The sequence below is a fragment of the Dermacentor silvarum genome, chromosome 10 (assembly GCF_013339745.2).
Source record: "Dermacentor silvarum isolate Dsil-2018 chromosome 10, BIME_Dsil_1.4, whole genome shotgun sequence".
Lineage (NCBI taxonomy): Eukaryota > Metazoa > Arthropoda > Arachnida > Ixodida > Ixodidae > Dermacentor > Dermacentor silvarum.
Window position 1 is genome coordinate 84,292,386 of NC_051163.1, and position 16,093 is coordinate 84,308,478.

General features: G+C 47.1%; 1 protein-coding gene across 1 annotated transcript in view; it reads right to left on the reverse strand.

The window, feature by feature from the left end:
• LOC119466231 (P protein) overlaps nucleotides 1-3,279 on the reverse strand; it is a 39,488-nt gene extending 36,209 nt beyond the window's left edge. The window contains exon 1 of the mRNA XM_037726710.2: nucleotides 2,938-3,279. Within this exon, the coding sequence (XP_037582638.1) occupies nucleotides 2,938-3,218 (281 nt within the window). The 5' untranslated portion in view covers nucleotides 3,219-3,279. The remainder of the gene's footprint in view (nucleotides 1-2,937) is intronic.
• Between the last annotated feature and the right edge of the window lie 12,814 nt (nucleotides 3,280-16,093).

Here is a 16,093-nt window from a genome sequence, read left to right on the forward strand (position 1 = left end):
CTTAAGGGCTGCAGAAGTAGGTGTCTCTTTTCTCCTTTACAATCACCATATATGTAGAGCAAACGCACCTTCTTCCGACGCGCGAGAAGCCGTGGGGGAAGGGGAGGGAAGGGAGGCGACGTTTAGCTGCGGCACCAAGTGCCTATTTATATCACAGGCTCCGGCAACAGTCACCAACGCCGCACGCATTTTGAGCGAACGCGGGCAAAACGCCGATGGCGTCGACAACAGTTCTGCGTGTTGCCGATGCTGCTGCATGTCCAAGTTTATACAGCTGATAAAGCTAATATCATTACTCCGTATAGCTCTGTACAAGTTTGCTATCGCAATTGATGCTTCGCCTTTCAGGTGAAACTGCGACCACTTATTTACAAGTACCCGAGCGCGCGGCTGTAGGTATGGTAGAAATGTTGGTAAAGGGGTTTGTGTTTGAGTTTCCTTGTACCAGAATTAGGTTTTCTCGTACATTCAAATTACAATCCGACGCCGAATGGTAAACAATCCGACAGCGAATGTGACGCCGATTGGTAAAGTCGTACTTTACCATTTTTCTGACAGATTTCACTGTGGGAAATTCAATTTTTGTTCACCAAAACCTGGCACCACGTGGAGGGCCTGCCGTACGCAGGTCGGGGTGGTTGGGGATTATTTTCTCCGCCACCGACGCCGACATCGCACGCTGACGCCGGATTTTCTACGACACGGGACGATTAACGAAAAAGAAAAAATAACAAAGAAGATCGAGTGATAAGTAGCTATGAGCGCACGCTGGCACGCATGCGTAATCAAATTTGTAGCTTCCCTTCGAGGCTGAAGACGCACTGCGATCACATCTCCCGTTTTGTAATGACTTTTATCGTAGCCTGTACTTTACTACATCAAGAAAAATCAAATACACAGAATCCTATTGAAGGAAGTACAGATAATCTGTAGTAACTAGCTGATAAACCACGCATGTGGACACTAAGTGGACCCGTCAGTCCCATATGTCGCTATGGTGCTCTTTTCTCATTTGAAAACAGCAATGCCTCCCGCTTATCAGGACTCGAAGCTTTCCGGCGACACGCTGTTGCCGCCGCATGGGAAGCGCAAACACGCTGCACGAGATTGAATCGGTTGATAGCACAGAACAGGATAGTGAAGCGATGACGAATAGTGGGAGTGTGACTGCGTAGCAAAGACGCTCTAGCAGGCGGATCGGAAGTGTTGTCCGTGTACGAACCATTCGACAGCTCCGTCCTTGGTGACGCCAAATGTTGGCGTCACGACGTGCGTAGAAGGGGCCGGAACAACCAGGAGAGGCGGAGAAAATTAAACATTTTTTTTCTTTTACTGTGAGGTCACCGTCTTCCTTAGCGAGTAAACTCGCCTTTCCTTATGGTGTATTTGGGTTTCTGGCCCTTTCATGGGCCCATCCCTAAGCTAGTGCACTATAAAAATGTGAGTAGATCCCGAAGATTGTGAAAAAATGTCGCAGCTTCGCCCGAAAAGCGAAGCATCAATTGCGATAGCAAATTTGTAGAGAGCTATTCGGAGTAGGGATAGTTTTATCGGCTCCATAATGTTGGACGCATTCGCTTACAATTGAATTAACACGCGTCGGTGTCAGCGCGCACCAGCAAACATGAATAGATCACACTGAATTACCGCAGACAACGACTGTCAAAACGCTGGCAGCAAGCGCAGCCGCCGCAGCGGGCGAAGGTTCGTGCGGTCTATCTTCAACGAAAACTGAGCGGCGAATGCACGGCACATACAAAGGTCAGAGCCGTGTGGAGATTGCTTTTAAGAGACGGTGCGGGCGACCGCCACAGCGGGGCAAAGTACAAACGCAGTTGTTTGGCAGAGAAGCTGCCGCCCCCCACCCACTTCCTCCTCGCGCTGCCTTCCCGCTTTCGTGTGGTCTAGTGGCCAGTTCCCTTTGCGGCCTGTTGCAAGATAAGCATTTGGTGCCGTAGCACAGCGTCGCCCCGCCTCCCTCCCTCCCTCCCATACCCCCACGGCCTTTCGCGCGACGGTCGCGTTTGCTTTCCGCCGTGCATTCGCTCTCCGTGATAGCGAGCGTCCCCCGCGCGCTTTCACTCGCGCATACAGCGCGCGGCGACGATTTTATCGCCCTTGGACGTTATACGGAACCTCACGGTGACGGAGACGCCGACGGCAGAAATCTGGTTGAAGTGTCGATATAATTGCGGAATAAAAAATTTTAGCAGCCTGATGCTCCACGTACTGCCATCACGCTAGGAGTGACGCGATAGTGTGCGGTGAACTGTGACGTCTCCGCATTGTCAACTCGGACTCGTTAGGGAAGACACTGCGTTTGACCAACCAGAAGGTTGAATCACCCTCCAGCTGTAATTTAAGTGGCTCTTGAGCGGCCGTTTAAATTATATCGGCGGTCAAGTGACAACGGCAATACTTTGTCTCAAGATTCACATGTGAAAATTCGCCTCCAAATTGATAATGGCGATTACTGCAGCAGAACCTAAATTCATCGAACGGACATATATCTAACAAAAATGTCAAATGAGATATTTGTGAGCGCGGCTCATAATGAGGCGCACCGGATAACATTTTACGCCGTTGAATTCTCTAGCTCGCACGCATAAATTACGTACGAGAGCGTTTTCGGCCATCCTCTCCCATTGAAACGTGGTCGCCGCCGCCGCAATTTAAGCCTGCGGCCTCGAGAGCAACGCCGAGTACATAAAAATGTGTCCTCTCCAACCGGCAATCGAACAGACGACCTCGTTCTTGCTCAGCAGACCGGGCGCCATGGCCACTGAGCTACCGCGGCCGGTTGAACCTATAGTATTGCATCTATAGACCTTTCAACACGGTGATAATGTCAGAGCTAACTAGAAGAAGAACGCACATCAGGTGTGAGACTGGGTGGGCGAATGCACCGTATACTATATACAAGAATCCACGACTCACCTCTCGACCCTGTGGGTGGATCGCCTTCTCTTCTTCCTGATGGGCAGGGCGGTGGACGCCGCGCTGCCGTAGTCGACCGTCATGGCGTTGACGCCGGAGGACAGGCCGGCCGTCTTGCTCGATAGCGGGGCGCTGACGCCCTCCTTGTCCCCGCTGTCGGTTCCAAGCCGTGCCAGGCTGCGCTTGAGGGACCAGAAGGACGTCCCGGCAGGAGCAGTCATTGCAGCGTGCTTGCTGTAGTAGCGTGGGTCGCTACCCATCTCTTGCCGCGCGCCTGCCATTCGATGCGTTCGGTCGCTAGTGGGTGCATTGACAGCCGATCCGGCCACGCGGAGCGTCCCGCGACAGCGACACGCGAGAACTGCGCATGCGCGAGTCTGTGACGTGTACGCGATACGCGATTATCGGTTCGTCGCGCGCGCCACGAAATGCGTCGGAGAAACGGAATGCTGCGCAATGGTATATTTCAGAGGCCTAGCGCAAAGGAATAAAAAAAGCAAAGAATTCGTTCTGTTTGGTTGTTGCGATAACATAAGGATCGATACTGCACAGAAGGGACATGTATAGTGTGCAAATGAGGTGTTCAAGGATAACGTTTGAGGGACCACGCTCACTGATAAAATAAACACGCGAAGATGTATCATTGGAGCAGTGCTATCTGGCCAGACTGAAACGAAGCACAAATATAAATTTTACGAAACAATCGCTAAAAAATATGCATCATTCATTTATTAAAGCGGAGGTTTCTTTGCGTACCATCCTTTAGTTCTCTTACCAATGGCCATTTAGCACTGCTGATTTTACGCCGAATAGCTTGTGCCAAAAAAAGTAAAAGGGGCACCTACTTCTTACGTGCAGTGAATGCTAAATCATTCTGGGCGTGTCGACTATATGGACGTCCATACTATGTCATGTGACACGTCCCATGACGACATAACTTCGTCATATGCCCTTGTAACTAAGGTTCTTACTTGGCCCCATGACAATGTGACGTGATGTAATCACTTCTTGATATGATCGAATTGGGCACAGTCAATTTTGAGGGTGGGCCACCCAAGTTTTGGGACTGGGCCAAGTCAATTGCGGGAGTGGGCCAGGTCAGTCTTGAATCTGGATCAACTCAATTTTATAGTTGGGCAAAGTAAATTTTGGGGGTGGCCCAAGTCAAATGTGGGAGTCGGCCAGGTTGGTTTTGAATGTGGGTCAAGTCAATTTTCAAATCGGACGAAGTCAGTTTTTTGTGTGTGGCTGCAGGTAGGTTTTCACTGACATTGAAACGTGACGTCATCACTTGGTATCGTGGGTTTTTGTACCATCGGATGGTAACGCTGGACGCCGGATTTTACGTTTCATGGGGCATATAATGCCTTCGTATAAAACATAATTGAAAACATATTACGTGTCATTTATGGTGGGATCAAAACTCCGTCCACCAGCATAGCAGCCCAGTGCAATTACCATCAGGGAACAATAGTTCTTTTTTCTGCTTGTTTTATTTCCTGAAGTCGACATCACAGAGGTTTACGTAATAGATGTTTAGAACCCCACCGGTTGATGTACCTAGCTATCGATAACGATGACGTAGTTCCTTTTGGCATGACTATGGTAATATGCTTTCACTCTATACGGCGCTCCCGTATGGCTGAATATCACTGCGATCCGGATGCACGGCTAGCGTGTATGTATTTCAGAGAAGCAATTTTCCGATTTGTCGATACCCAAAAAGCAGATGCTAAGTGTGTATTAAAGCAATGCTTTCTATGTCTCACTGATTCGTCCTTGAGCGCCGAAAACGCACCGCATGAAAGCCAACTTACACAATAGAATTATCTGCGCATTGGCATTCATTGCATTGCAAATGCATAGGAGTTCCTGTTACTTTCTTAACAAAACGTCTTTTTATGGATTGAAGCACAAAAGTAACTGGAAAGTTAATGCATTTCTCCGCAAAGTTCGGGAATTAACGCATTAGGAAGCGGTTTCTCTTTTTTTTCGTGTTTTGTCGCAACAAATGTCATTTTTTATCGTATTTGCGTGTAAGTAAGTCACATAAAAACTTTCATTGTGAACTTGCTCTTAGTTTAGAAAATAAGGCCCGTGACCATATGGTCACGCTGGGCCTCTAGCCTACAGCAAAAAGCACTAAGTGACAAATTTTATTTTAGGCCTTGATACATCGCAACCAATGTAATTAGGAACCTATGGGACAGCTATTTAGTATGGTATGGTTAGAAGCACGGGATACACATGCCGATGTCACATTTAGCGAGCTGTGTGCGCACCGTGCTGTTGCAATTGTTTCCAGCGCACCCGCGCCCCTGCGCCTTTTGCCGTTAGGTACGGCTCCAACAAAGTGGGCCACTTTGTCATATCGTGCACTACAAAAAGCAATGTCACCAGGCTTTGACGTTCTTTGAGACCAGGTAATTTCGGCTTGTTGTCCCACCTTGTGAGGTAGCTTTGGGCTATTTGCCTACGGAATGCAAGTTGAGTGAGGTTGGACCCTGTACCTCAAATAAGCGGCCAAGCATTGCTTATGGCCACATCCCAAAGCCAAGTGAATATTGGCCACCACTATTTCTTGCCACGAATTGCCATCCCGTAGGCCCCTATGTTTGCATCCATGTGGTCTGTGTCTCCCATAGAGCAGTTATATCGGGTAACAGCATCTGGACGAGGCACTTTGATCCCTTTCTTCTGTGCACAGGAATGCCTGTCTGTAGATGACATGGGCTCTACACCGTGTACGGTGCATGCAATTGTTACAACAGAGTTGTCCATCCACCGCACAATGATGATCCCCGTCGTCGGAAAGCGCATGCTCTTCGTACCCATGGGGCTGGCGTTGGACAATATAGGTAGCCCAAAGGCCCAGCGTGATCATATGGCAATACGTACAATAACACGCTCGTACACAAAATAAACGAAAGTTATTCTCTCACAAATGATCACCGTAAGTTCAAATATTGCATAAGCTTTACAGAGACATGTGGATCATGCTATTGCTTAAATGAATACCGAAATAAAAGAAAACACTTCCCACGCCACCGTTGCATCTCGACGTGCCGAACTGCAAACCACTATTTCCCGCTTTCTTTTATAACCTGTATAAATTGAAAGGCTTCGTGCGCATCTGCGTGACCATATGGTCACGCTGGTACCTAATGCGTTAATATCTCGAAACTGGTGTCACCCTGAGAATTCGTTCCAAGCGGATCCACCTCGCGAGCTCCACGGCTAGAATTTGTAAATTGCAATATCGGCCATAAGGCAATTAGGTAAAAACTTAATTAGTATTTTCGTTAATTAGTCGATTATGCATTTCAATGTTTCGTGCAAGTAATGTCCGCCTCTTCGAGGAGACCAGCTCATGAACTAGAGTTGTGCTATCTGCCACAGGCAACCTTTAAAAATTTCTGAAAGTGTTCGCTGATACACCCGGTATGCATTTAGGGTGCTCCGGAGCAGACTACTGTCTGTTGCACTTCGGTCCTGGAAGAGGCAGGACGTGCGTCGCGTCAGTGTCTGAACAACACTGTGCATTGTGGCGAACGCGGTTTGAACCATAAAATCGGGATCTCAAAAAGATGCGACCTATGGCTAGCGCATTTTCCTCGTATTTACTGCTCAATCGTCACTGAGCTTTTCCTTTATTTATTTCTTGACTGTAGCTCGAATTCCCGGGTTAGGAGTATAATACACGAGGGAGTGGGAAAACAAATTATTGTATTAGATAAACGATGTGTTTCCTTTTACTTCCTGGGGCTTGTAGGCAGGCTAGCGTCTGTAGGGAGGCTTTTCTAGTATCTTGCTGTTTGAACGCTGAACTGCTTATTAGGGGCGGAGGAGCAAGATGGGGAGGGGGGGGGGGGTGATGGATGGCTTTGTGGTGAGTGTTGTAGTGTTCAGAGAGACAGCTGGCAGGAATGGTAATCATTTCAAATGGCGTGAGTCGTGGGATCGACCGTCATGTCATAGCGGCGCGCTGAACCGAAAATGTGGTGTGATATAAACAGAGGGGGGAAACCTAACGCCGCAAAGCTAATGCTTCTAGGGAAGCCTTGGATTTAAAGATACACTCACCAAGGTCCAGTGGACTTCTGTTATACACCAGAGAGAGATAGTGAGAAAGGCAAGGGATTTAACTAGATGTTAGAATCCGGTTTGCTACCCTGGACTGGGGTAGGGAAATAGGGGTTTGAAAAAGGACAGAGAGAGAGAGAGAAAGTGTCGTCTACGGACAGCCTTACCACAACTTTTTTATTGGGTAAATATTAAAGAAGACAGAAGAAGCTGAAATGTAACGCTGATATGCTGCCATGAGGCGAGCATTATTGCCAACATAAGCACTCTCCCAATTTGCCTTAACTAGCTTCCCCAAATGACGTTCATTTCCCTGCTTTGTCCCATACCCCCATAACAGCCGCCTAGGAACCGCGTCAGCTTACGTGAAAAGCCCCGCCTCCCATTTTTATAGGATATGATACCTCACGGTAGTACTTCCTTTGTCAGCTCTTTGGCTCCGTCACTGGAAGCTCTCCATCAAAAGATGTCGCTGCCAGCGTTATCACTGCCGTACCTATCTCCGGTAGCCGGGTATGTCGGAAGCGATAGCACGTTTACGGACACGCTAAATCTATTTTTTAAGTCAGGGCTCAGAAAACTGACATAGTGTACTATACTACTGGTAAAAGTTTAACATTTACTATGCTTGTCCAAAATTGCGGGTTTTCGACGAGAGATTTCGTAATTTTTTCAAAAAGTTCAAAGGAACACTCCACCAGCAAGTATCCACATAACAAACACTGCACCGTGGCAGCATGAAAGATAATTAAGCAGGTAGTGCAATTGCGGAGATTGCGTCTCCAATTCCAAGTGATGGAATGTGTGGCTCACTATTTCCTAGATGTTACAACACAGCAGCTCACTAATGTAGCTCGTTATTCCACTTTATTATTGCAATTAGCATTCTTGGGGTATTTCACGCATTTTCTAGGATATTTTTATGTCATTAGCATTCTTAGGGTATTTAACGCATTTCCGGGGGCTGACTACTACTGTCTATCTATCTATCTATCTATCTATCTATCTATCTATCTATCTATCTATCTATCTATCTATCTATCTATCTATCTATCTATCTATCTAACCGCTTTCCCGCCAACTGGGCTCACTGGGAGTGGGTAGTCCATGGTCTAATGGGTAGTGCATCAAGCTGCTGTGCTGACGGTACAGACTTCAAAACCAACCATCAGACGAATCCGCTCACTCGATGTGTGGCACTGTGTGTGGGTCGCTGTTGAAGGAACCTCCCTGATGCCAACTTGGAGCACTGGGTTTGTACCAGACGGCATGTGCCTCTCTTCAATGCCAAAAAGTATCCTTTTAATTTCTCCGGTTCTCCGCGGTTTCTTCGCGGTGGTGCCGCTAGTTGGCGCCAAGTGTGGTGTGGGAACCGCAATTAGAGCCCTTCTGCTTCCACGTTTCAGCGCTGGCAATAAGGTGTCGCTACATTAATTAAGTTATAATCGCATGAACCTCGACATTCTTCGTGAAATGGGTTCTGCCGGAAGTTTTTACGTTTGAACTTCCTGGTCCGTATGCTATTTGTAGTAGCATTAAAATATTGTAGAGTTCTTGTTTCAATGATATCACTAAGGCTGGCGGTCATAATTTTCCATGCCTAACGTATACGCGCCCCGCCCAATTTTCTTCCTTCTGCAGATTTGCTTATCACGATGCGGGCACCACGTGAGTATTCGGCATAGGTGTCCGTTTCCCGCACATATTCTGGAAGCTGATTGTCAAGTACGAATTCTCGCTATCGTGCCTGGCTACTGAACATGTTCTTAAAAATAGGAACCGGAACATGGATCTTGAGAACTTAAAACCTTCAAACATAAAGCTTATGTTTCGTGTTGGTCACGGCATCTACTCCATGTTACGTCGTTGGTGGGGGGGTTCCACATTTTAATGTAAAATTGCTTTGCTGCCTTTACTATATTGTCGATATTGCTGACATTGCTGTGCTTATCTTTTACTAGTGCATATATATTGTAGCTTCCAATTCCTAACTTCATTCTTGCTGATTTCATGCGGCTCAAATATTACAGCGAAGCTCTTAAGGGCTCACTCTTCGATGGTCGCGTCTGGCAATAGAAAAAAAAAACTCTCATTGGCCGTATGCTGTATGTGCGCGTGAAAGCACACGAGGGCGAGGGACGCGCGCTTTCACGGGAAGCGAACGCACGGCGGAGAGCAAACGCGACTTATGTGCGAGAAAAGCGCGCGAGGGCGAGGGACGCGCGCTTTCACGGAGAGGGTACGCACGGTGGAGAGCAAACGTGACTTCCCAGTTGAAGGGGAGTGGTGGGCGAGGAGGGCCTCGACACATCCTAGACTTTGCGTGGGTGTGCCCACTCTCCCACTGCGGCGCATGCGCTCAACCCTGCCGGCATTTGCCCCCTGTGCCGCCGACTCTCTGGGCTCTCGCCGGCCCCTCCCGTAACAGTGCTGACAACGACGTTTAGCCGTTCCTTCCCGTAGCCAGCGTTTCGACTGCGCTTGTGTGCGATCACACAAACGCGCACAACTGTTGACGGTGGCGGCGTTTTACCCGCGTTCGCACCGAACGCGCGCGGCGTTGGTGACGTGTTTATGAACAACGTTCCATCGTAGCCGTACACCCTATGGTGGTGTACCGTAGCGACCATAAGGCCGTGGTCCCTGTGGTCACTAAATAAATGAAAACCACCGGATCACATACATATCTCATCCTTTAATAGTTCAGCTAACCAATTACACCATCATATCTTAATAGTCATAATTGGAAATACATAATTCCCACCATAGTACAGCGTCGCTGGTCTTCCATCTCCACTCCGGTGGAGGGGCTGACAGTCTTTGTAATTATTTATAGGTGCTATTTCACATATCATTTATTTTCTTCTTGCTTATCAACTTTCACAATTCCACTACTTTTACCGGTCCTCTAAAGCAAGACGCATTCATTATCTGTTATTATAACGTATTTTGATTTATCGCAGAGATGACCTGCTCGCCGTTTTGGTGCCTTACCTCCAATTTCGACTGCGGCCTTAAACTGCCACGGTGGCGTAGCGGCTATGGTGTTGCGTTGCTAAGCGCAAGGTGGCGGGATCAAACACTGGCCGTGGCGACCGCATTTTGAGGGGTGCGAAATGCAAAAACGCCCGTGTTCGTGAATTGGGTCGAAGTTAAGGAACCCCAAGCGGTCAAAGTTGATCCGGAGTCCCCCACAACCGGCGTGCCTCATAATCTCATCGTGCATTTGACACTAAAAGCGTAGAATTTTTTTTTGTGGCCTTTCAAGATATTCGAATTAAGACGTCATGCATTATTGCTATGCTATCTTCGCCCTCCTGTTCAAAACATTATATTTCTTTGTGAGCAGTTGCCTGAATTCGCCCGCCTACATAGATAGATGCAGAATATGTAATCCAAGGTGACAAAAATAAACTATAATTTGCCACTAAGGCGTGCCTCACAATGAGGCCGTAGGTTAGGCCCGTAGAACCCTAGAAAATAATTTTTTTCAATTCATTCGCTTCTACCCTAGCTGACTGCTAATAGGTTGAAATGTTTCTATCTTGGATATGTGTGATGATGTAGATAGTGGCGTGTGGAGGTGCCAAGACAAAGTGCGTGACAAGCCAGCTTGAAGTGATGGTGATTGTATGACACCACCAAGAAGAGGATTGGTGATGATTGTAATGGAAGAAGACCACCACGTGCCATGAACAAAGAAGGGGCATGAGAGCACGCAGAGCGTGAGAGCGACCGACAAAAGTCTGAATTCGTAATTCAGACAGCTAAACGTACATCATCTAGTCCCTGGTGGAACAATGAGTGCTCACGAGTTTATCGCAGAAGAAAAGCTGCTTGGAAAAAACTTCTACATAATCAGAGCCCACAAAATTGGAAAGATTATCAATTTATTTCGGCAACCTTCAAACGCACTGTCAAACACGCAAAAGATGAGTACGATAAAAAACATTTTGATTATCTATCTGAATCCAAAAACAAACGTGCTTTATTTTATATCCTTCGATCTACAAACAGACTCCCACTGAGCGTTAATGTAGACTCAATTGTCTATACCGCACAGGAAATGCAGGAGTCCTTAGACCTATTGGCTAAAGGATTGGAGAGCCGGTTCACAACGCGTCTTCAATATTCTGTTCTTACTCCTACATTCTCGCACTACAAAGAGATATTCTATTCGGAACTAGCACAGGTCATGTTACGGTTACCAACTACAGCGCCTGGCCCGGATGGAATAACAAATGCAATGTTAAAAATTTTCTTCCAAGAAGCCCCACGTGAGCTTCTGAAGTTGCTAAATTACTCTATTAGCAATGCATGGATTCCACATGAATGGAAGATCGCCAAAATTATTCCGTTACTTAAAAAGCAAGGGGCAGGGTATACTATCGACAACATCAGACCAATTGCGTTGACATCAAACATAGCAAAACTTATTGAAAGAGTGCTTCACGGGCATATAATGAAGTTTATTGATGAAAATCAATTGTTGAGTCCTTGTCAAATTGGATTTAGATCTGGCTATTCAATATGGCACGCGCATGTAGACCTTGAAAGTCGCATTAACATCGCCAGACAGAAAAAACAATATGCGGCGTTAGTTACTTTAGATATATGTAAAGCCTATGACAGCACTGAACATGCAATTTTAACAAATCGGTTACAGGGCCATGGCTTTCCAGGATATATTGTAGCATGGGTGCATGAATTTTTGAAAGACAGGGAATTCTTTTGTTTTCGAAGCGGCTATTCATCTGGTAAACACGAGCAAACAAGAGGTGTGCCTCAGGGATCGGTACTTTCAGCAATATTATTTAATATTTTACTGAGCGGAATCCCCGTTCACCCAGGTGTCAGTACCTACGTTTATGCTGACGACATTGCCTTTTTTGGTATGGCTAGTGACCTATACTCCCTTGACAAAATTTTGCAGTCCTATCTAAAGAAACTGGAAGGCTGGCTGGATAGCTTACACTTAAACCTGAATGCTAATAAGTGTGCTATCCTTGTTTTCCCGTTAAAGACCCAGTATACATATCGCTTAATTATCATCTCGAAGATATCCCACAAGTACAGTCACTGAAGTACCTTGGAGTTATCTATAACGGAAATCTTAACTGGCGGCCGCATATTGAATATCTTGCAACAAAAGGAGCTCGTACAATGGGCATTTTGCGCAAGTTAAGCAATCGAAGAACAGGTATGCGAAGAAAATCCCTTTTGATGGTATATAAAATGTACGTTCGTCCAGTATTAGAATTTGGCTGTGTTTTATTCTCAGGTGTTCCTGTCATACAAGCTTCGACCGCTAGTTTTATTAGAGCGAGAGGCGCTACGTCTGTGCTTAGGCCTTCCAAAATACGTTGCAAATGCCGTATTATATCTGGAAGCGAGAATCCCACCTATTATATGCCGATTTCACCTTCTGACCGTTCAGACTTTCTTACGACTATATGAATCACCATTAGACCGTCCTCAAATAATTTTCATCTCCGATCCACAATTATTTTTTCCCGTTCATTGGCCCAGGTTTCATACACCACAGATTATATTTGTGCAAAAATTACTCGAACCACTAAATGTGCAAATTCGCGATGTGCTTCCTAACAATACGCATTCAAATTACCTGGATATCAGGTTCGACAATATTTTCCCAAACCACGCAAAACTACTACCTTACAGCATCTTAAACGCCATGTTACAAGACCACCTAAGCTCCCTAGGAACAAATATTATCATTGCAACAGATGCATCACAGAGCGAGGAAAAGACTGGCATTGGGATATTTTGTCCTGCACTCGACTGGTCTTTTTATTTAAGATTGCCCGATTTTGTGCCTATTTTTCTGGCCGAGTTTTTAGCAGTAATCCTAGCTTTACGTAAATTAGACCAAACGACTACAACAGCTGCTATCCTTAGTGACTCCCTTTCTGTTTGCTCTTCCCTTACCGCCACTAACGATTCACCTATGCTAAAACTATTTTACTTGCTAGTTCCTGCCCATGTGCAATGTGTTCATTTGATTTGGGTACCTGGTCATAAAGAGTTGTTTTTTAATGGCAAAGACCTCACTTTCCGGCCCTGTTCTTCCCATTCTACCAGTGACTGCACACATCACGGCGGCTAGATTTCGGATGCGATCAATTAGAAAAGCCTTATCAAACCCAGTTCTGACTGCTTCTCCAGATTATAAGCACCTGATATTTCCCTGGCGTAGCGAATCCTGTAACACAAAGATGCTTGAGGTCTCTCTCACCAAATTACGTTGCCGTATACCCTCCCTAAATTTCTACTTACACAGGTCGGGTTTGGTTCCCTCCCCCCTCTGCCCGTTTTGTAATGAGGAAGAGACGATACACCACTTTCCTTTATCTTGTCGCCGCTTTACTGCGGCAAGAAAACGATTGTTGGAAATACCTTTTCGAAGGCTTGGCCTGGACTTAACAGAACCTAATATTCTTTCGTTCGGGGCGTCCACTTTGGGATTCAGCCACAGGGATGCTTGCTTCGCCGTCCAAACGTTCCTTACAGAGTCCAAACGAATACCCTGCTAAATTCTATCCTTTTTTTTGTACTTTCAAGTTAATGATTACTCATTCGATATGACTTTCTTGATCTACTTTAACATATAACTCTACGCTGTTCAATACTAATTTCATAGATATTCGGAAATGTATCCTCCATATTAATTTGGAATAATCCACCCATTTCTTGGCCAATCCCCCTCCGTGGGTAGGAGCCACAGGCGTGATAGGCTACAACAACAACAACAACAACCGGCAGCCTCGAACGTCAACTCGCAGAACGGCGGTTCAAGGCTCGGGTGCCGGCGACCGGGTGTCCAGCTACCGTGCGGACCCCGAAGGAGATCCAGCTCGTGGCTGGGCTTTCCTGCGCACCAGCGGCCTGCTGTCATAGCGGCCTGGTGCAGTGCTTCATGCTGGGGACCGGGACACCTGAGCTACCTGCCTGCTGAGCGATCCCGAGGACTGGCGAACGGGTGTCCTGCTACCGTGCGGACCGGGTTGTAAATCCGGCTCGTGGCTCTGCTCTCTTGTGCACCAGCCCTGCTGTCATAGCGGCCTGGTGCAGTGCTTCCTGCTGGCCACCGGGGCGCCTGAGCTACCTGTCCGCTGACCGAGCCCGACGTTATAGCGGCCGAGGCGTTACAGGCCAGGCGTTACTGGCCAGCTACAGCAGTGGCCTGGTGTTCTACCAGCCTGCTGTTTTCTTGCTGCTTCCACGTCGCGACAAGGAGCAGCGTAGTGCGACAAGGTACGGCGCGATAGCAGCGAGGTAGCCACAACGATACTCCACCGTCACGGGCACCACAACGACGATGCACACGGGCGAGTGGTGACGCACGAGTGCTAGGCACATCTTTATATAGAAGGACAAACGATTCGCGACTTCTGGTCCAGGTACATGAAAATCGTCTCTATCGTGCTAGCGTGTCTGTTTAAAGTCTGTGTTTCGTGTAGTAAGCTCCCGTCTGCCGTGTCATTATTAAAAGGATCCTGGGCCCAACGGAAACACCGGCAAGTTAGTAAGTTCGCGTTGTCGTTTCTATCCAAATATGTATTTGGATATGCATTTTCTCTAGATTAGTTATCAATAGGCTCCACTTTCAAAATCCGAAGATTCTCAGGTAGATAATGAGCGTTTCTCAAAGATTTGCGGCTGTGCGACCCAGGTCGGCCATGTGTACGCTCGCATATCGGCCTCTCTTTGTAGTCATTTCCAGCGAGTGCGTGCCTAGTTTCCTTCCGCTTTCCCGGCGTGGTGATCCCATCGCGCGTGTTTAGTTTCTTCCGGCTTCCCGAGGTGGCGGTAGTCTTCCACACGAATGTACCCCACCGATGATGACCTCTGATCAAAATAAAAGTGTGTGCGCGTGTGTCTTTCTTCGGGAGGACCGCCGTCGCCGCTCAAGAGAAATAAAATTTAGTCACACCTTTGATCTAAACTCTGTCACCGCTATAGGCCGTGTGCTAAACCGCTTCGCTGGTGATCCACCTTCACAGCAGTGGAATGGCACGTGATTTTCTTTTCGGTTCTTTCCTTGGCATTTTCAGGTATACTTCAAGTTACGTATCTGTTACGGTGCTTCTAGAATAAGTTATTTATTATTCGCACTCTATTTGGTTCTGGACTCGGTGCCGCAGTTACCGACTGCCTGTAGTTTTTCTACTTTCGCATTAAAATCGTCCTTGACTAGAGTATACTGTGTTGTGACCGATCTTATTGATTAATTGAGCTTCATACAACTTTTCCACTTCACCTTGACTGGATATAAAAAAGTACATTTGTGCTACCTTAAAGTGTCCTTAAACCGGCTCGAACAGTTGTATATCTGTCGGCGGCTGTGTGGCAGTCTACAATAAATATACAGCCGCAAGAGTTTTTAAAATGGTCTTCTAATACATTTGTTACAGGTGTTTCATCAACGACTGCGTGGCCACCCCGGTATCTCGATCGCTATCGCTACCCAACCTACGTATGCTCTCTCCTCGTCGCTACGTACTCTTCCCAACTTGACACAGTGCAGCGAACGCTACGAGCTATACCAACACACAACAAGAACGGTTCCTCCTCCAACCGCCCCCAATAAACTTCCGTGTGACGCCGATGCTTCAGTGAAAGACCAATGGTTAGCAATGGGCGAACATAGGGAGCCTACATGGGTCATGAGCCACAACAGAAAGAAGAAAAAGCAGAAGAGAACAAGAAGACACGTGGAGTCGGTGGCAGAAATAAAGAAAGAAGTTAGAATATTATGAGCGTCTGAATAAAAGGAATACAACATGAAAGCAAAAGAAGAAGCGCAAAAGTACACTCGCAGCTACGTGGCCAGTGGGAGAAGGGACACGTAGCCGAAGAGAGCAGCCCAGCTACGCTCTGGGACGACGAGAGGCAGAAGGAGCTGGAGGCCGATTAGAACAGGTGGATCGCGGAGACGGTGACAACCCAATGGAAGCTGTGCTTCAGCTGCCGCGGTCACGACCCGCGAGCTCAGCGAACGCCCCATCGGAAGCCGCAGGTACAGGCTGACGGCGCTGCTTCCCGGATTCCC